The sequence below is a fragment of the Heterodontus francisci genome, chromosome 7 (assembly GCF_036365525.1).
Source record: "Heterodontus francisci isolate sHetFra1 chromosome 7, sHetFra1.hap1, whole genome shotgun sequence".
Lineage (NCBI taxonomy): Eukaryota > Metazoa > Chordata > Chondrichthyes > Heterodontiformes > Heterodontidae > Heterodontus > Heterodontus francisci.
In genome coordinates, this window is record NC_090377.1 from 107,695,111 (window position 1) to 107,717,357 (window position 22,247).

A 22,247-nucleotide genomic window follows, 5' to 3' on the forward strand; every position below is an offset into this window, starting at 1 on the left:
ATCGAAGTCATTGATATAACAACAGCAACTTGTGGTTATATAGTGCCTTTAACATAGTAAAATTTTCCAAGATGCTTCACAGAAGCATTATCAAACAAGATTTGGCACTGAAGCACATGAATAGCTATCATGGCAGATAACCAAAAGCTTGGTAAAAGGGGTAGATTTTAAGGAGGAGGAAAGAGAGGCAGAGATGTTTTGGAAGGGAATTCCAGAGCTTGGCCTGAAAAATGCATAGAATTGCACATGAAGAACTGCATTTTTTTTTCACGGATTAGCAGACGACCTTGAAATTGCCCCTCAGCCCCATCCATCCCGGGCAATCCCGCAGTTTTGGGATTTCTGTGGCAAACTTCGAAAGGGAACTTTTAAGCAATAAATAAAACTACCATTGTTCATATACCTGCAACCACAAAAATGATCTTTCGAACTCCTTTAAAGTATAGTTAAATTACTGGGCCCTGACTCGGACTCGGACCCGGACCCGGCCCTAACTACCAAGGCAACGCTTGGCCAGCAGCGAATAGTGCACATGCGCCTCACCAGGGAGCTGCCAGGAGCCACACCGCGCATGCTCTAGCGTCCTGGTTGCCCTGGAGTTGGAGAGAAAGTGAGACATTAAGCTCTGAAACTGCCAGACACGACGAGAAACAAAGTTACAGCACAATCAGCACACACGCACAGATTTATTTCACACAGATAAGTCAAGAAAATTACGAAGGACCCTGTATACTGAAAATCCAGCTGGAACGTTGTGCAAGTTACTGAATCTGGTATTGGGTTAAGGATGGTGTCAATGAGACTAGCAAGATTGTAAAACCTACGTCTTCCGCCAGTCAAAGGAGAATCCAGGAAGTTATAAAAAAAACCCTACAGCAGTCATGTCAAACAGGTAAGCAAGGAGTCACTTCAAGAGTTTGCTTAAATATATTGACGATGCATCACAATATATGGGGAGAGGAAACCAGGGAAATTGAACATTTCAACTGAATATGCTGAATTGCTAACTATGTATAGACTTCATCAGAAATATTTGAACATAGTGACTGAATTAAGACTAAAGCAATGCTGCAGGGTGATAACAATTGTAGCACATTCAATTATTGCATTATGGTATTATTGTTAAGTTCCTTTTGGACACGGACTATCAGGAAAGGGTGATTGCACTTTTATTATTGGAACAAAATTGCATTGCAAGTAACCAGTTAGATCACAAAATTGCTTAGAATATGTCGTGGAATGGAAGTACTTTGTAATGGGAGTTGCAAAATGTAATTATCCGTGACTTGAAGATACAATTGAATAGTGCACAATGGCTCTCCTAATTTAGCATTACGACTCAATAGTTTTTCTTTTCCTTCTGTCCTGCAATGCATTCTAACTGATCATTCAAAGTGAAAGCAGAATCACCTAAGATTAGTAAAAAACGCCTCATCCCTCTTTAGTGTTGCAGTATATACAACTGCTGTATTTCTGTGAACTTTTCAAATTTTGGGGAAAACCTTCTAAAAACAGTAAAAGTACTTTATAATATATAGAGGTTGTTATATTCCATGTATTAGTCAGTAATAAATTTGAATATTGCTGCCCATCAAGTTTGCACTACGGTATTGCTGCTTGTTGAATCATTTTGGGACACTACTGACTACTATGACAGTCCTATTGATAAAAAAACATAAATGGTAAGTATGTAAACAATGCGGAACTGAGTTGCATACAGTGTGCATGTCCCAAGCTGATCTCAGCTGGGGTAGCATTAGAGAAGGGGAAAAACTTCATTCACTTTTGGTCACTTGAATGTGAGATCTATTGGAAAGTAAGAATGTGGAAGTAGCGTGAGGACAGGTTTGGGTTTACTTGTGTTGTACTCCAATGATTAAATAGCCTTCTGATACTCACTGTCCAGGATTACAAATGAGAATGGGCTTTTTGAACAAGGTAACCATTGGTAGGGTCCACTGCACTCTGCAGCAGCAAGGATCACCATCTTCAGAAGAGATGGGGAGAAGGTTGGGGAGGGAGAAGAGAGAAAATAAGAAGAAATCATTTAGGTTCTACATCGTTCATTCAGTACATTCATGGAAAGGACCTTGTTGAGTTTGTGTTCTGTCTAAGTGATCTCAGTTGAGGTGGTGACAGGTCCACAATTAATCTGAGCAGAGATTCCTCCTTTAATGACTATCCATTAATTCACTGGCTGAAAGAGCGCTTGTGTGATGAGAACTATATTGAGCTATGCTGTAATCCATCCTGTTGTCAAATAAGTTGCCAAGACTTTTATACTTGTACAGTACATGTATTGAACTTTACCAGAAGAAGGGCGATAAGGTTTCTATATATTATACTTACAAAATACATTAATCCCAAATAGTAACTTATCTTGGAATTAAAATGAGCATGAGGCCGAAATCATCAGAACCTTGATATGTAAGTATGTTGTAACACACTGAAGACTGTATTATTCTTTTTGTATACTGAGGCTTAATGAAATTTATATATTCAAAGTGAAGGTTGTAGATTCAAAGTGCAGTTTTAATAAGAACATTCTTCCTCTTCTTTGGCTTCCTTGTCTCGGGAGACAATGGGTAAACGCCTGCAGGTGGTCAGTGGTTCGTGGAGCAGCGCCTGGAGTGGCTATAAAGGCCAATACTAGAGTGACAGACTCTTCCACAGGTGCTGCAGATAAAATTGGTTGTCAGGGCTGTTTCGCAGTTGGCTCTCCCCTTGCGCTTCTGTCTTTTTTCCTGCCAACTGCTAAGTCTCTTCAACTCACCACACTTTAGCCCCGCCTTTATGGCTGCCCGCCAGCTCTGGCGATCGCTGGCAACTAACTCCCACGACTTGTGATCATGTCACAGGACTTCATGTCGCGTTTTCAGACGTCTTTAAAGCGGAGACATGGACGACCGGTGGGTCTGATACCAGTGGCGAGCTTGCTGTACAATGTGTCCTTGGGGATCCTGCCATCTTCTATGCGGCTCACATGGCCAAGCCATCTCAAGCGCCGCTGACTCAGTAGTGTGTATAAGCTGGGGATGTTGGCTGCCTTGAGGACTTCTGTGTTGGAGATATGGTCCTGCCACCTGATGCCAAGGATTCTCCGGAGGCAGCGAAGATGGAATGAATTGAGATGTCGCTCTCGGCTGACATACGTTGTCCAGGCCTCGCTGCCATAGAGCAAGGTACTGAGGACACAGGCTTGATACACTTGGACTTTAGTGTTCCGTGTCAGTGCGCCATTTTCCCACACTCTCTTGGCCAGTCTGGACATAGCAGTGGAAGCCTTTCCCATGCGCTTGTTGATTTCTGCATCGAGAGACAGGTTACTGGTGATAGTTGAGCCTAGGTAGGTGAACTCTTGAACCACTTCCAGAGCGTGGTCGCCGATATTGATGGATGGAGCATTACTGACGTCCTGTCCCATGATGTTCATTTTCTTGAGGCTGATGGTTAGGCCAAATTCGTTGCAGGCAGCCGCAAACCTGTCGATGAGATTCTGCAGACACTCTTCAGTGTGAGTTGTTAATGCAGCATCGTCAGCAAAGAGGAGTTCCCTGATGAGGACTTTCCATACTTTGGTCTTCGCTCTTAGACGGGCAAGGTTGAACAACCTGCCACCTGATCTTGCGTGGAGGAAAATTCCTTCTTCTGAAGACTTGAACGTATGAGAGAGCAGCAGGGAGAAGAAAATCCCTAACAGTGCAGGTGCGAGAACACAGCCCTGTTTCACGCCACTGAGGATAGGAAAGGGCTCTGATGAGGCGCTGCTATGCTGAATTGTGCCTTTCATATTGTCATGGAATGAAGTGATGATACTTAGTAGCTTTGGTGGATATCCTATCTTTTCTAGTAGTCTGAAGAGACCACGTCTGCTGACGAGGTCAAAGGCTTTGGTGATATCAATGAAAGCAACGTAGAGGGACATCTATTGTTCGTGGCATTTCTCCTGTAGCTGACGAAGGGAGAACAACATGTCAATGGTCGATCTCTCTGTTCGAAAGCCACACTGTGCCTCAGGGTAGACACGCTCGGCCAGCTTCTGGAGCCTGTTTAAAGCGACTCGAGCAAAGACTTTCCCCACTATGCTGAACAGGGAGATTCCACGGTCGTTGTTGCAGTCACCGCGGTCACCTTTGTTTTTATAGAGGGTGATGATATTGGCATCGCGCATGTTCTGTGGTACTGCTCCCTCATCCCAGTACAGGCAAAACAGTTCATAGAGTGCTGAGAGTATAGCAGGCTTAGCACTCTTAATTATTTCAGGGGTAATGCCATCCTTCCCAGGGGCTTTTCTGCTGGCTAGAGAATCAATGGCATTACTGAATTCCGATTTTGTTGGCTGTTCATCCAGCTCATCCATGACTGGTAGAGGCTGGGCTGCATTGAGGGCAGTCTCAGTGACAACATTCTCCCTGGAGTACAGTTCTAGGTAGTGCTCAACCCAGCGGTCCATTTGCTTGCGTTGGTCAGTGATTGTGTCCCCTGATTTAGATTTGAGGGGGGCGATCTTCTTGATGGTTGGCCCAAAAGCTCTCTTCATGCCATCATACATTCCTCTGATGTTTCCGGTGTCTGAGGCCAGCTGAATATGACTGCATAGGTGTTGCCAGTAGTCATTTGCGCAGTGCCTGGCTGTTCTTTGTGCAGTGCTTCTGGCTGTTGCTGTATCAGTCCAAGCAGAAGGGCCACCCGCGCATCAACACGAGCAGAATTTCTTATCCACAGCTGTTACACAAATTTCTAAATTCACTTGAAAAAGCCCTTCAAAACACTCCCACAGGGGATGCAGAGACCAAGTGGGCCCACATCAGAGACGCCATCTATGAGTCAGCTATGACCACCTATGGCAAACGCGTGAAGTGGAATGCAGACTGGTTTCAATCTCACTTTGAAGAGCTGGAACCTGTCATAGCCGCTAAGTGCATTGCACTGCTGAACTACAAGAAAGCCCCCAGCGAGTTAACATCCGTAGCACATCAGAACATTATAAGGCATTTAAAGCTCATTCATTCATTCACATTCGTTCATTCATTCATTCACATTCGTTCATTCATTCATTTATCTCTTCCAAAGCAGTGCTGTCAAGACTAGTGGCAAAACATCAATCACTTTTACCATCTGTAGTTTATCAAATTCCCTGCATGATGGCTATCCCACTTTATGTTTCTTTACATTATTAAACACTGCTGCACAACAAAGTGCCTCTGTTTACCTAGTGTTTACACAAGTATACATGATCAAGGTTGTGGTTGCAAAGCAACTAATAATAGGTCTGCAGAACTGCCATCCTGATGTATACTTTGTAAATATAAAACTGTTGTTCAGTGTTTCATTACCATCACCATCGAGTCCCCTGGTGTCTACAGAGAAATTCACAGTAAAATGAGAAGTTTCTTTCAAATGCGTTGTTATTTACAAGCATGGACTAAATATGTTAGTACATGTCTGAATTGTTTAAACTGTCAGAGTATGTCTTGTGCACCTTTATTATACTTTGCCTTTAATTTTTTTTACAGTCTTCTTTCCTTTATTCTTTGGAAGGCATTAGTTTATGATGAGTTAAAATTCTATGAACGCCATCATTTGTGTCCAAAGGGTGTGAGTGGGCTATTTTGTCACAGAGAGCACACAGTTGTGCCTATGATTTTTTTTCTTCAGTCACAAATGGCTGCTTTGCATAGCGGGATGATTTGTAAACATTACCCTGTTCACTTTCAGAGTGCTAAGCTATTCAAAAATGGTGTGGGCCAATGTGGGAATGTTGCATAATGAATTACACTCCACAACTTCAGTACTAAGCTGAACACTTCCAGAAAACAGTATATTATGTTGATTTAATACCCTCCTAGTCAACCCTCCTTTTTGCACTTTTCTTGCCTGGTACTGCATTGAAAGTCACATAAAAAGATTTTATGAGCCATCTTCTGGAATATTCCTTTTTAGGTCAAACCTGCATGCCTAGTGTTGATGTTAGCTATCAGGAGTTAAAGTCTTATCTGAGTAGCATTCAAATGTCAGTACTGGTGGCCTAAGGTTCTTATTTCTATATCTGTAATAGGCGAGTTATTCCTTTTTAAAATCTCTGTAAAGCTATTTGGCTTCACAACTACACACTATGCCCGATATATTCCTGATGGGAAATCACCTAAATGAGGTCACTTACATTTTAACATGCAATGTAAATGTTATGATTGAAGCCCATGCTAGATATGCTTTTATTTCTCATACAAAGCCCAAAAATGACTCTCAGAGCCAGGCACAGCCCCTATAAACTGAAGCATTATTCTCTCCACAAAGTATTCTGCTACAGAAGGCTATAGGGTGAACAATGAGCCAGCCCATTTATTGTTGTTATGTGCACTAGAAATAATGGAGTATAACATAGGTAGACTGTGTGGAGAAGAAGGCGTATGGCATGCTTGCCTTCATCGGCCGAGGCATTGAGTACAAGAGTTGGGACGTCGTGTTACAGTTGTACATAACGTTGGTTAGGCCGCATTTGGAGTACTTTGTGCAGTTCTGGTTGCTGCACTACAGGAAAGATGTGATTAAGCTAGAGAGGGCGCAGAAAAGATTCACAAGGATAGTGCCTATCGTCGGCATGGACATGGTGGGCTGAAGGGCCTGTTACTATGCTGTACGACTCTATGACTCAATAAAGCTTCATGTGATGGGAGATTATTTGAGGAATTTGGATGTGGGTTATAAGAGATAAGAAATAGGAGCAGGAGTAGGCCATTTGGTCCCTCAAGCCTGCTCCACCACTCAATAAGATCATGGCTGATCTTCTACATCAACTCCACTTTCCCACTCGATCTCCATATTCCTTGGTTTCCTGCCTGATAATCTCAGTCTTGAATATGCTCAACAACTGAACATCCACAGCCCTCTAGGGTAGAGAATTCCAAAGATTCACAACTCTGAGTGAACAAATTTCTTCTCATTTCAGACCTAAATAGCCAACTACGTATCCTGAGACTTTGATGCCCTTGTTCTAGATTCACCAGCCAGGGGAAACAACTGTGGCTCAAGCAGTGATTCTGGCAGCAATTCACTAGTTGCAACAACCAGCCATCCTGAAAATGACACATTTATTTCTACTCTGTTTCCTATCAGTTAACCAGTCCTCAATCCATGCTAATATATTAGCCCTAATCCTATGAGACCTAATCTCCTGTAACAACCTCTTGTATAACACCTTATTGAATGCCTTCTGCAAATCCATATAGACTACATCCAATGATTCCTCTCTATTGATCCTGTCATTTACAGCCTCAAACACCTCTAATATATTTTTCAACCACGATTTCCCTTCTATACTGTATTACTTCTGCCTAATCATGTGCCCTGTTACCACATCCTTGATAAAAGATTCTAGCATTTGTCCTACTACTGATGTCAGGCTAACTGGCTAATGGTTCTTGTTTCCTCCTTTCTTGAACAATGGGGGTTACATTTGCTACCTCCACACGGATCCTTCTAGAACCTAGGGAGTTCTGGAAAACCAAATCCATTGCATCTACTATCTCTGCAACAGCAATGAGCACAGCAACTTGCAAATATATAGCGCCTTTAACATAGTATAATATCTCAAGGAGCGTTGTCAAACAAAATTCGACATAATCCACAGAAGAAAATATTATAGAAGATGACCAAAAGCTTGGTCAAAGAGGTGGGTTTTAATCAGTTTTTTGAAGGAAGTAAAAGAAGTAGAATGCCAGAGCCAAGGCACAGCCACCAATGGTAAAACACTTAAAACTGGGGATGCACAAGAGGCCAGAATTGGAGGAGTGCAGACATTTTGGAGAGTTCTGGGGCTGGAGGAAGCTACAGAGATAGGTACTGTGGACAGATTTGAAAACAAAGATGAGAATTTTAAAACTGAGGTGTTGATTAACCGGAGTCAGTGTAGATGGGCGAGAACAAGGGTGATAGATGAACATGACTTGGTGTGAGTTAGAGTATGGACAGGAGAGTTTGAAAGAGCTCAAGTTTATGAAGGGTAGATGATGAAACTCCAGTTAGGACTGCTTTGTCCTGAGGGAAATCTGGAGGGAAAAAAGGCATTGACGAGCTGATGAGCTGTTGGCAGAGATGGAGTCAGGTGATTTTACGGAGGTGGATATAGGTCGCCTTAGTAAAGGCCTGCTCGGGTATGCAAATGAAACCGACAGAACCGCATCCGATTGAGCCCGACCTGGCCCAAGTCCTTTCATTTTTTCCACGCCCAACCCGACCCGACCACCGGAATGTGCAGTTAACCTAGCTTCCATTTTTCACTTTTTAAGCTTGTGCAGATAAGCAACAAAAACTGTAACTGGACTTGAAAGATTGTTTAAAAAGTACATTAAGATTGGAGCCACATACCGGAGGTAGTGAGCCGAAGATTGTTACCATAGAAGTTAGTGATTGTTTGGTCACTAGTTAAATAAAAACCCATGGAATTGTGCCCAGACAGGTTGTCCCACAATGTACCAGTATCTTTAATAAAAACACAACATTGCCCGAAGGCTCAGAAAATATCATTATACGTTACCTAGACTCCTGCTTTACAGGTTGAAATACTTGCTGCAAGTTTATCCAGTGAACAGCTGAGATGCAGAGACCAGGAAGGTCCTGAGTGATTAATTATTATAAAATATACATTCCTATATTAAAGAGGTTGTGCTCTACCTGCGATGGAATCGCTCACTGCAGATTAGTGCAGAGTGTTTCCCGCTTTGACGTCCTAACTGTCACTGGATCATGAGTCCAGGCCTCTGGATTACTAGTCCAGTAATCTTTGAAATGTCTCTCCTTGATTTAATACTTTAATACGGTAGATCAGATTTTACAAACAAAAATATTAACGGATTTAAGACTGCTTCGTATTTAGCGGTGTCACATGAATTAAGAAATTAAAATATATTCAAAATGATATATCAACTATTAAGTACTAATGCCCAGTTTTGTATAGAAAAACTGCCTCTTAATTATCCATAAACACTGAGGCCACATTAAACTAAAAGCAGCGATTTATCAGGTCTGACACTTAATTCATTAAATATATTCCAAATTCAGAGCATAATTCGTTGTCTTTCCCCTTTAGATCTCTTAACTTACCTTACAAGCCTCCTTTACTTTACATTCTTTATTCAATAAAATGGGCTGAATTTTATCGGCCCCTCGACGCCACGGGTCACGGCGGGGGTTGGGGTAGGTAAAATGCTGCGGAGAGAGGCCTGCCTCGACCCGCGACATTGAGAAGGGCCCGCCGCATATTACCAGTGGTGGGGGGACCTCGGTGGGGCCCCCCTGCTGCATGGTGGCGGCACCACAATCAACATATGATAATGATTACTTACCTTTGCTGCTTATGCAGCCCGCTGCCTCTACACTGACATGTCTGGATTTTTCGCTGAATGGGCGGCCGTCACGTGCCGTGCCGTCCCGTTCACAATCTGAAAAGCCGGCGGGTCTTCAGAGGCAGAAGTTATTTCCAGCGAAGGCAGTTGTGTTATTCAGGGGCCTCACTCTGCATTACGGAAGGGAGGCGGGAGGGGGGATATTCAGGGGTCGAACTGCATTCTGAAAGGGAGGAGGGAGGGGGGGATACACAGGAGTCTAACTCTGCATTCCTAAAGGGAGGAGTGGCGGGGAGGTTACACAGGGGTTGAACTCTGCATTCTGAAAGGGAGGGGGTCTGAGATTACTGGTGGGAAAGCTGTGCTGGCCTGAAGGGGAGGTACTATGTACCATCCCTCATTTAACAGTGTACTCTCTGTGTTTGTGAGGGGACAATGGCACACTAGGCACCCTGTGTGTGGGGAGGGTGCCAGAAAGGGCAGGAGCATTAAGGTTTTATGGATGGTGGGGGCAATCGATTCAGCTGGTAGGATCTTGATGTGTTCATGCTGTGCCACTCTGAGTGTTGGCCAAGATGGACAATGCCATGGCACGCCACATAGTTGATCCAGGAAAGCAGCTGATGTACCTGTCAACACTACTCCCTGCCCTGTTAGGAACCTTCATATACATGCAGGGTTCAACTTTATTTATCACATAGAAATAGGTATGGCTCATCCTACATTGTGTGATCCTCTGCATGTGAGGATCCGCATGTGCCAGAGGCAATACCAACAGGCAGGTGCGATCCATGAAGAGGCCCCCGGTCGTGAGCAGCAGCCCCCAGGGGGAGCACGCCAGTACATTTGCCGTGCATCTACAGACCCCACATGACATGCTATCGGATGTCGGAGTACCAGTGTCAGAGCAGATTGCTCATCTAGAGAGGGTGGTGACATGTCTCTGTGCCCTGCTCAAGGATGACCCATGGGCTCCGGTGGGCATCCCATGCCTTTGTTCCTCACAGTAGCAGTGGGTCTCATGCCTGATGCCTCTGCAGCCTTTCAGGGGCCCAAAAGAGACCTTTGTGGGGTCACACAGTCAGCAGTGCACTGCTGCATCGGGGAGGTCACCAATGCCCTGCACTGGAGGGCCAGTGAGTATGTCCGCTTCAGAACGGATTCTCGAAGCCAGGCCCAGAAGGCCATTGGTTCTGGTACCATTGCCAGAGAACCATAGGTGTTAAGGTTCATAGACTGCACTCATGTGGCCATCAGCACTACTGCCAGGCTATTACCTGCAGACGTCACCATTAAAGGAGCCCTCTCAATCTAGGTGAAGCTGGTATGTGAACACAACAGTTACTTGCAGCGAATCTGTGACTGCTTCTCAGGCAGCTGCCATGACACCTGGGTCTTGCGTCAGTCCCGGCTGCCATCGCTGTTCACTGAACTGGCTCAGATAGAGGGGTGGCTTCTTGGAGATAAGGGCTATCCTTTGTAGACATGGCTCCCGACACCAGTGAGAGACCCCACCACTGCTGCAGAGGAGAGATACAAAGTACTACGGGCCTAAAAGGCCAGCTCCTTTCTTTGCTGCTCTGCATAACTTTGCACCCAATAGGGGCCAGGCCTGGCACGATGAGGAGAGACATCAACAGGATTCCTCCTCGGACCATGAGGACGCTGAGGACCTACAACATGAAAGACGCAAGGGAGGGCAGATGGCACCCAGGTTCTGCACACAGGGCTAGCAGTGAGCTCGGGATGTACGGAAATGGCTTATCAGATAAAGGCTGTCTGCTCCACAGGAACTGACAAGAGCTCTGCAAGCCACACATCACCCTCGCTCACCTGCTATGCACTAGTCCATGTCTGCAGCATCCCTGTGTAAACTATTAGAGGCAGCAGCTGACTGAGCCAATGTCCATGTCACTGCATCCGTGGAGACGCTTATGAGTAATGGTGGCATGGCAATGATATTGCATATGTTGGCTCTCCTGAAAGGCCAACGGTGCAAAGGTATGTGACATTGGTGCTATATGCTGGCACACATCATTCACACAGAGAAAAGGAGACACATGTTTGTGAGGAACATTTTGTGAAAGACATATTTACATTGCTGTGACACCCGTGCATTCCCATTTGTGTCAGTGTGTTCTCTGTAAACTTCTGTCATACATTTTATGGTCTATTTAAGTCTCACGTTCTGGAATGTGGAAATTTAAGATTATTCACCCAGGTGCAGAACACCTACAAGAAGGAATGTTACACTTGAGTGTGAGAAGAGGATCGCAGCTTCACAGGACACTGGGACACAGCAGGGTAAGTATATGGCAGCAAAGCGGAAAGTGCTGGGGTAACTGCAGGTCAGGCAGCATCTGTGGAGAGAGAAGCAGAGTTAACTTTCAGGTCTGTGACCTTGGACAAGTTAACTCTGCTTCTCTCTCCACAGATGCTGCCTGACCTGCTGGATTTCAGTAGCACTTTCTGCTTTGCTGCCAGATTGACATCAGCCCCACTCTTCAGTAGTCAGGTAAGTATTCTTTGATAGCTGTCAGGAAGCAGGAGCTGGAGTGCTTAAAATAGGGCCCCAGCACCTGCTGCACAGCTGTCAAAGGGTTCCTCACTGCACCGAATGTCCCGCCTCTCCTCATGTAATATGGGGAGGGTGGCTCGGCGCCGTGATTCTAATGAGCACCCGTGATTAATATTGCGAGGGCTCGGCGGCAGCTGGCGAATGCGTGCGTGCCGCCACCCAATAAAATTCAGCCCGATATGTTGAGTGGCAGGCACGAGAAGCCTTGCGGACTCCTAATGGGATGCAGTCAATTCATTTGTAAACTGCACTTAAAGAAAAGGACCAAGTTCCTATTAATGCAGATTGAAGGTGTTAAACTGCTTTTGTCGCCAAGAATACAAAGCCCGAAGGAAAACCAAAGAGATAAACCAAAACACAAAAAGATTAAAATTGTGTCAATGAAAAATAGAACTCATTAAAAACATCTTATTACATAACAGTGCAGCAACTGATTACATTTTAAATATTTCATTAAGATTAAAACGGCAAAAACCTTCAACACCCCTCGAATCAGAAAAGGGCAAGAAAGGGCTGACCGGATAATTATGAGACTGGGGCTGAGTTCTGCTTCAATGTACGCAAGAACTGTTTATTGATTAGTACACAGTAAGTTGAAATACCAAGCAGAGTAGGAAGCACACTTCAAAAGATCTGCGCTTTCCAGTGTTTCGCTAACACAATTGTAACGCAAGGCTGTTAGAGTGTTAGACTGTGTCTGACCCAACCCGAGCCCGAATGTCGACCCCAAAAGAGCTACCGGACCCGAACCCGACAAATGTCGTAGGGTCCTGTCAGTTTCGGGTTGGGCAGCCATGCTCTAGGTCTTACTGATGGTATGGAAATGTGTTTGGAAGTTCATCTTAGGATCAATACAACACCGAGGTTGTGAATAGTCTGGTTCAGCCTCAGACAGTTGCCAGGGAGAGGGATGGGGTTGGTGGCTAGGAAATGAAATTTGTGGAGAGACTAAAGAGAATGACTTCGGTATTCCCAATATTTAATTGAACGAAATTTCTTCATATCCAGACAGTGTTGGACAAGCTGGGGTTGAGATTGGTGGTGGTGAGGTAGAGCTGGGTGTCGTCAGCATACATGTGTATCCTGACATTGTGCTTTTGAATGATGTCGCCAAGGGGCGGCACAGTGGCGCAGTGGTTATCACCGCACCCTCACAGCTCCAGGGACCCAGGTTCGATTCTGGGTACTGCCTGTGCGGAGTTTGCAAGTTCTCCCTGTGCCCGCGTGGGTTTTCGCCGGGTGCTCCGGTTTCCTCCCACAGCCAAAGACTTGCAGGTGATAGGTAAATTGGCCATTGTAAATTGCCCCTAGTGTAGATAGGTGGTAGGGAATATGGGAGTATTGTAGGGTTAGTATAAATGGGTGGTTGTTGGTCGGCGCAGACTCGGTGGGCTGAAGGGCCTGTTTCAGTGCTGTATCTCTAAAAATAAAAAATAAAAATAAATAAATAAATGTGGATGAGAAAAAGGAGGGGACTTAGGATAGATACTTGGGGGACACCAGAGGTAACAGTGAGGTAGCGAAAAGAGAAGCCATTGCAGCTGTTTCTGTGCTACAGCTGGATAAATAAAAATGAAACCAGCCGAGTGCAGTCTTTCACAGCTAGACGCTGAAGCAGAGGCTTTGGAGGATGGCGTTATGCTCAACCATTTTAAAGACGGCAGACAGGGCGAGAGGATGAGGAAGGATGGTTTACCACAGTCACAGTCACGTATAGGATGCCATTTGTGACTTTGATAAGTTCCGTTTAGGCACTGCGCAAGGGCCAGAGACATGATTGGAGGGATTCAACACTGCAGCCACATTGTGCTGGTGGTGGAAAGAGTGAATGTTTAAAATGGTAGATGAGGTGTCAATCAAGCGGGCTGCTTAGTCTTGGATGATGTCAATCTTCTTGAGAGTTGTTGAATATGCATTCATCCAGGCCAGCGGACAGTATTCCGTTACACTCCTGACTTGTGACTTGTAGATGGTGGAAAGGCTTTGGTGAGTCAGGAAATGAGTCACTCACTGCAGAATACCAAGCGTTTGACTTCTTCTTGTAGCCACAGTATTTAGGTGGCACAGTATCTGGTCACTGGGGACCCTCAGGATGTTGTTGATCGGGGATTCGTGAATGATAATGCCAAGGGGAGGTGGTTAGATTCTCTCTTGTGGGAGAAAGCCATTGCCTGGCACTTGTGCATCATGAATGCTACTTGCTACTTATCAGCCTGAGCCTGGATATTGTGCAAGTCTTGATGCATGTTGGAATCTAGAACAAGGGGGTATAGTTTCAGGAGAAGGGGCTGATCATTTAGCACTAAGATGAGGCGAAATTGCTTCACTCAAAGGGATGTGAATCTTTGGAATTCTCTACCCTAGAGGGTTGTGAATGCTCCATCATTGAATATATTTAAGGCTAAGACTTTTGATCTCTCAGGAAATCAAGGGATATAGGTAACAGGATATGGGGAACGGGCAGGAAAATTGAGTTGAAGCCCAAGATCAGCCATGATCGTATTGAATGGCAGAGCAGGCTCAACAGGCCTTATGGTCTACTGCTTCTATTTCTGATTGTATGTTCATTATCTGAGGAGTTGTGAATGAAACTGAAGATTGTGCAGTCAACAGCGAACATCCCCACTTCTGACTTTATGCTGGAAGGAAGGCCATTGATGAAGCAACTGAAGATGCCCTGAGGAGCACCTATAGCAATGTCCTGGTGTAGAGATGATTCACTTCCAACAAACACAATACACAACCATCTTCTTTTGTGCTAGGTATGATTCCATCTAGTTGAAAGTTTTCCCCCTAATTCCCAGTGACTTCAATTTTACTACGGCTCCTTGATACAGCACTCAGTCAAAGGTTGCCTTGACATCAAGGGCTGTCACTCTTACCTCTTTTATCCATGTTTGGACCAAGGCTGTAATGATGTCTGGAGCTGAATAGTCCTGGTGGAAACAGAACTGACCATTAGTGAACAAGTTATTTGTGAGTAAGTGCCACTTGACAGCGCTGTCAACAACCTCTTCCATCACAGTCCTAATGATTGAGAGTAGGCTGATGGCAGGGATGGGAAGGAGTATGGGGGGTAATTGCCTGGATTAGATTTGTGCTGCTTTTTGTGGATAGGACATACCTCGTCAATTTTCCACTTTGTTGGCTAGATGCCAATATTGTAGCTTGGCTAGAGGAGTGGGGAGTTCTGGAGCACAAGTCCTCAGTGCTCCCGCTGTCAAGATCTATATCCTTTGCTGTACTAAGTATGCTCAGCTCTTTGTTGATTCAAACTGGCTGAAGACCGGCTTCTATGATAGTGGGGACCAAAGGAGGAGGCCGAGATCTTTCATCCACTCGGCACCTCCGGCTGAGCTGGTTGCAAACACTTCAGTCTTGCCTTTTGCACTGATGTGTTGGGCTTTGCCATCATTGAAGATGGGGATGTTTCTCAAGCTTTTAATGTCATTCTTCTTTGGCCTCCTTATCTCGAGAGACAATGGGTAAGCGCCTGGAGGTGGTCATTAGGAGAAAAGATTGAGTGGAAGCTACAAACAGGGAGAACAGTTGGTGAGTGTGTGGTCCAGGCCCCTTTTATTCCCCTCCTGCAATCTGGCAGATGCTTGGACGTAGGTCTCCTGTCTGCCCTTTCAGTTAGAGAGTGGTTAATGGTGCAGGGTGACCGAAAGAGGAAATAAAAAAAAACAGCAAAATCGCATTATGAGACAGTAGTAAAAGTATTCCTAAATTGTTGTAAAACATAATTGATGAAGTGAATAGGGAAGTTTAGAGTCATAGAGTTATTTACAGCATAGAAGGAAGCCAATTGGCTCATTGAGTCCATGCCAGCTCTTCGTGGAACAATCCAGTCAGATCAATCCCCGTAGCCTTGCAATTTTATTTCCTTCAAGTGCCCATCCAGTTTTCTTTTGAAATCAGCAGTTGTTTCCACTTCCACCACACTCATGGGCAGCAAGTTCCAGGTCATTCCTACTTGCTGTGTAAAAAAAGTTTTTCCTTACATTCCCCCTCCATCTCTTGCCCAAAACCTTCAATCAGTGATCCCTAGTCCTTGTTAATGGGAACAGGTTTTCCTTTTCTAACTTATTTAAGCCTGTCCTAATCTTGTACACCTCGATTAAATCTCCCCTCAGTATCCTTTGCTCCAAGGAGAACATCCCCATCTTCTCCAACCTAATCTTGTAACTAATATCCCTCATCCTTGGAACCATTCTGGTAAATCTCTGCACTCTCTTAAGAACCCTCATGTACTTCCTAAAGTGCGGGGATCAGAACTGGATGCAATACTGCAGTTGGGGCCTAACCAGAGCTTTATAAAGGTTCAACATAACTTCCCTGCTTTTGTACTCTGTGCCTCTATTTATGAAGTCCAAGATCCCATATGCTTTGCTAACTATTCTTAATATGTCCTGCCACCTTCAAAGATTGATGCACATGCACCCCCAGGTCCCTCTGTTCCTGCAGACTCTTCATAGAAGTGCGCCGTTAAGTATAGATTGCCTCAACCTATCCCTTCTGCCAAAATACATCACCTCACACTTGGCTATATTAAATCCCATCTGCCAGTTGTCTGTCCGTTCTGCTAGCCTATCTATGTGCTGTTGCAGGCGGTTTGTATTGTTATGACCAGGTGATAAAGAGGTCTAGGTTTCCCTTTCAGCCTTTGCCTGGTCTTACTGTAACAGGGTTTAATTTTAAACAAACCGTGTTTTTAGCTCGCCCTTGGTGAATCTTTGTTCACTTCTTTCCAATTATAAGGAAAATAAACCACCACAAACAGCTTTCTTAGGTTTAAAGAAGAAAAGTTGAAATTTATTAAACTTTAACTTAAACTCTAATTCGGTTATGCCTACGGATACACGCCGCGCCCCACGCTAGCATGCATATGCAATACACACATGCAAATAGAGACAGAAAAGAGCAGAAGAAAAATAAAGTGGAAAAGTTTGAGGCAATATCTGAAGAGTTGTTGTTACGGTTCTTCAAGCTCACTGTAGAGTCCTTGATTGAAGGTAGATCTTGCTTTTCATTGGGGCCCAGTATTCTTCTTGAACCTTGTTCACTGTAGGAGACTTTTTTCTCTTGGGGTTCATGTGTCTTCAGTGGATTCAGAGGCTTGTAAGAAAAAGATGGGAGCAGACAGGAGAGAGATCTTCTCAGTCCAGGAGCAAACAGCTTTCTGCACAAACTGTTTGTACAAATTCAAACAACTCAGGTTGCCCTGCAGGTTAGTCATGTGACTAGCTGGTTTGACCATGCCCGTTTGTGTATTTGGCCATCTTAGCGGTCAACCTGGCATGCAAGCTCCCCCACCTTCAATGTCTGGCGATCAGAAGTCCATTGTGTGTTGAATATCAGGGAATGGCTGCTTTGTCCTTCCAAAAACCACCTGCTAATATGCAAAAAGACTTTTCCAGCCTCAGCTGATCTGTTTAATAAGTCCTCCCCTCACTCCAGTAACAGTTTAAAATCAATGTTCATGACAAAATTAATGTGCCTCATTCTTGGCAGGTGGGGGCCTAGCATGACAGTATTATCCTCACTGTTAGCCACACCTCCAAATTTGGTATCATTGTCAAATTTTGAAACTCTACTCTGTATTCCAAGATCCAAGTTATTCATTAAAAGTAAAAAAAAGCAGTGGTCCTAGCACTGACCCTCAGGGAACAACACTGTTTTCTGTCCTCCTGTCTGAAAAACAACCATTTACACGACCGATCGTTAAGCCAGCTTTTTATCCAACTGAGACACTGATCCTCCTATTCCATGAGCCTCAATTTTGTTAATCAGCCTTTTATGTGGTACTTTATCAAACACTCTCTTAAAATCTCTTAAACAGCGTTCAAATCACACGCAGATTCCACAGTGCGGACTGCGACACCGACCACTCCCTGGTGTGCAGCAAGGTTAGCCTCAAACCAAACAAGCTGCATCACTTCAAGCAGAAGGGCCGCCCGCGCATCAACACTAGCAGAATTTCTCATCCACAGCTGTTACGTAAGTTTCGAAATTCACTCGAAAAAGCCCTTCAAAACACTCCCACAGGGGATGCAGAAACCAAATGGGCCCACAACAGAGATGCCACCTGTGACTCAGCTATGACCACCTATGGCAAACATGTGAAGCGGAAAGCAGACTGGTTTCAATCTCGCACTGAAGAGCTGTAACCTATCATAGCCGCTAAGCGCATTGCACTGCTGAACTACAAGAAAGGCCCCAGCGAGTTAACATCCGTAGCACTTAAAGCAGCCAGAAGCACTGCACAAAATACAGCCAGGCGCTGCGCAAATGACTACTGGCAACACCTATGCAGTCATATTCAGCTGGCCTCCGACACAGGAAATATCAGAGGAATGTATGATGGCATTAAGAGGGCTTTTGGGCCAACCATCATGAAGATTGCCCCCCTCAAATCTAAATCAGGGGACACAATCACTGACCAACGCAAGCAAATGGACCGCTGGGTGGAACACTACCTAGAACTGTACTCCAGGGAAAATGTTGTCTCTGAGACCACCCTCAATAGACCAACCTCTGCCAGTCATGGATGAGCTGGACGTACAGCCACAAAATCGGAACTCAGTGATGCCATGATTCTCTAGCCAGCGGAAAAGCCCCTGGGAAGGACAGCATTACCCCTGAAATCAAGAGTGCCAAACCTGCTATACTTTCAGCACTGTACAAACTGCTTTGCCTGTGCTGGGACGAGGGAGCAGTACCACAGGACATGCGCGATGCCAATATCATCACCCTCCAATAAGAACAAGGGTGACCGCGCTGACTGCAACAACTACCGTGGAATCTCCCTGCTCAGCATAGTGGGGAAAGTCTTCGCTCGAGTCGCTTTAAACAGGCTCCAGAAGCTGGCTGAGCGTGTCTACCCTGAGGCACAGTGTGGCTTTCGAGCAGAGAGATCCATCATTGACATGCTGTTCTCCCTTCGACAGCTACAGGAGAAATGCCATGAACAACAGACGCCCCTCTACGTTGCTTTCATTGATCTCACCAAAGCCTTTGACCTTGTCAGCAGATGTGGTCTCTTTAGACTACTAGAAAAGATCGGATGTCCACCAAAGCTACTAAGTATCATCACCTCATTCCATGACAATATGAAAGGCTCAATGCAGCATAGCGGTGCCTCATCAGACCCCTTTCCTGTCCTGAGTGGCGTGAAACAGTCCTGAGTGGCGTGTTCTCGCACCCACACTTTTTTGGGGATTTTCTTCTCCCTGCTGCTCTTTCATGCGTTCAAGTCTTCAGAAGAAGGAATTTTGCTCCACACAAGATCAGGTGGCAGGTTGTTCAACCTTGGCCGTCTAAGAGCCAAGAACAAAGTACGGAACGTCCTCATCAGGGAACTCCTCATGAAGATTGACCCCCTCAAATCTAAATCGGGGGACACAATCACTGACCAACGCAAGCAAATGGTGCATTAACATCTCACACTGAAGAATGTCTGCAGAGACTCATGGACAGGTTTGCGGCTGCCTGCAATGAATTTGGCCTAACCATCAGCCTCAAGAAAACAAACATCATGGGGCAGGATGTCAGAAATGCTCCATCCATCAATATTGGCGACCACGCTCTGGAAGTGGTTCAAGAGTTCACCTACCTAGGCTCAACTATCACCAGTATCCTGTCTCTCGATGCAGAAATCAACAAGCACATGGGAAAGGCTTCCACTGCTATGTCCAGACTGGCCAAGAGAGTGTGGGAAAATGGTGCACTGACACAGAACACAAAAGTCCAAGTGTATCAAGCCTGTGTCCTCAGTACCTTGCTCTATGGCAGCGAGTCCTGGACAACGTATGTCAGCCAAGAGCGACGTCTCAATTCTTTCCATCTTCGCTGCCTCCGGAGAATCCTTGGCATCAGGTGGCAGGACCGTATCTCCAACACTGAAGTCCTCGAGGCGGCCAACATCCCCAGCATATACACCCTACTGAGCCAGCGGCACCTGAGATGGCTTGGCCATATGAGCCGCATGGAAGATGGCAGGATCCCCAAGGACACATTGTACAGTGAGCTCGTCACTGTTATCAGACCCACCGGCCGTCCTTGTCTCCGCTTTAAAGACGTCTGCAAACGCGACATGAAGTCCTGTGACATTGATCATAAGTCGTGGAAGTCAGTTGCCAGCGATCGCCAGAGCTGGCGGGCAACCATAAAGGCAGGGCTAAAGCATGGTGAGTCGAAGAGACTTAGCAGTTGGCAGAAAAAAAGTCAGAAGCGCAAGGAGAGAGCCAACTGCGTAACAGCCCTGTCAACCAATTTTATCTGCAGCACCTGTGGAAGAGTCTGCCACTCTAGAATTGGCCTTTATAGCCACTCCAGGCACTGCTTCACAAACCACTGACCACCTCCAGGCGCTTACCCATTGTCTCTCGAGACAAGGAGACCAAAGATGAGATGGAGATGAGGCAGCATCCACCGCATTCTCTTCATCAACCTTCTATGATACCTCATCAAAAAATTCAATTGGATTAGTCATGCATGATCTGCCTTTTACAAATCTGTGCAGGCTCTCATTAACTAACATAAACCTCTCCAAATGCCTGTTTGTTTTTATCCCTGCTTATTGTTTCCAAATCCTTAGCTGCCACTGATGTTAAACTAACTGGCCTGTAGTTGCTAGGACTGTCCTTACACACTTTCTTGAATAAGGGTGTCACATTTGCTACTGTCCAATCCTCTGGCACCTCCCCCATATCTAGGAAAGATTGGAGGATTATGGCAAGCCCTTCTGCCATCTCCACCCCTACTTCCTTTAGCAACCTTGGATGCAAGGATTTTGATAGAGTAAATAAAAAGAAACGTTGATAACCAGAGGGCACAGATTTAAGGTAATTGGCAAATGAACGAGAGACGACGTGAGGAAAAACTATTTTTATTCAATGAGTGGTTAGGATTTGGAATGTTCTTCCTGATAGGATAGTAGATACAGATTCATTAGTAGCCTTCAGAAGGGAATTGGATAAATGCAGAGATATGGGGAAAGAGCAGTGAGTGTTACTAAATGAATTATTCTACAAAAGAGCTAGCGCAGTTTCAATGGACTGAATGACTTCCTCCTGTTGTGTACTGTTCTGTAATTTTATAATATACATCTGACACATTTACTGTTAAATACATTTATGACTTTTTAACTATTTGTGTCTGCTAAACATATTATCCAATACTTTCTTTCATTGCAGAACTTACAATAAGATGTGGGTTGAGAGTCATGAGGCCCTCCATTCCCTTCTGAGACAGGAAATCGCTGCCCAGGTTGCCAAACCACAGACAGACCGTGTGGTGATCTTCCAAATGCTGACAACATTCTATATTAAGTATGTGCAGATTTTCCGTAGTATGGAGGCTCTCTATGATCAAATTGTGCATCCTCAGAAGCGGAGGGTTATCCATCATGTGCTGGATGGAATTATGGGCAGAATCCTAGAGCTGAAGAATGAAATGGTGAAGCTGGAGTTCTCGGAGTTTCACTATTGTGATGATGTCCTGCAGGACTTCAAGCTAATCCCGGTAAATAAGGTTCCATCATGGATTTAATGGCAAGGGAAAGAAAATGAAATGAAAAAAAGATGCTGGTTTAAGAGTCACAGAGGGATAAATTGGACAGCCCCTGAAAATGAGCACAGGGTTCACAATGCGTGATTATCCTGCGTGACATCTTCGTGCAACCTGGTTATTATCATGATTGTCATGTGCAGGCAGTGCTAACCACGCTGCCCAATGCCTGTATCCATCAGCAGGGAGCCTAATCATGTTACATGCTCGCACTACTTAAAGCTAGCTTGAATTGCTTAAATATAGCCTGTATCTCTTAAAGGGAAGATGCGTTGTGACTGCTGAAGGTACCGACATCATTTGGAATAGTGTTGTGCCGTAAAGAAAAATGGCTGAACATGGGGGAGCGTGTGCATCAAGGTTTTCAGATGCTGCAGTGGAGGAGGTGGAAAGGAGAAGAAATGTCCTGCATCCACAGGGGGTAGGAGGTCCTCCAGACACACACCCAGAAGGCAGTGGGAACGGATAGCTACAGAGGTTAATGCCAGGAGTTTAGCCCTGAGGAACTGGATACAGTGCTGCAAAAAGTTTAATGATCTCACACAAGTGGTCAAGATCAGTGACTGCATCTTTAAATGCCATATGTTACCAACTGCACCTCTAGCCTTAGCCACTGCTTCATTCATCACACCCCTAATATCACTCACCTACAACAATTTCCACCAGTCAGGATCCATAATAAACATTCATATGCTTCACCTTACCCTTGTGGCAGGCTACACACCCATATCTGAGGGCGTACACACACTGCCAGC

General features: G+C 45.0%; 1 protein-coding gene across 2 annotated transcripts in view; it reads left to right on the top strand.

Annotated features, from left to right (window-relative positions):
- Window positions 1-598: 598 nt before the first annotated feature.
- The window catches only part of iqca1 (IQ motif containing with AAA domain 1), a 305,109-nt gene continuing 283,460 nt past the window's right edge, over window positions 599-22,247 (top strand). The window contains exons 1-2 of one of the 2 annotated variants that reach the window (XM_068034609.1): window positions 599-892; window positions 21,120-21,447. In XM_068034609.1, the coding sequence (XP_067890710.1) occupies window positions 882-892; window positions 21,120-21,447 (339 nt within the window). In that variant the 5' untranslated portion in view covers window positions 599-881. Of the gene's footprint in view, window positions 893-21,119; window positions 21,448-22,247 lie in introns of those variants that run through there. The other variant, XM_068034610.1, reaches the window with a different exon arrangement.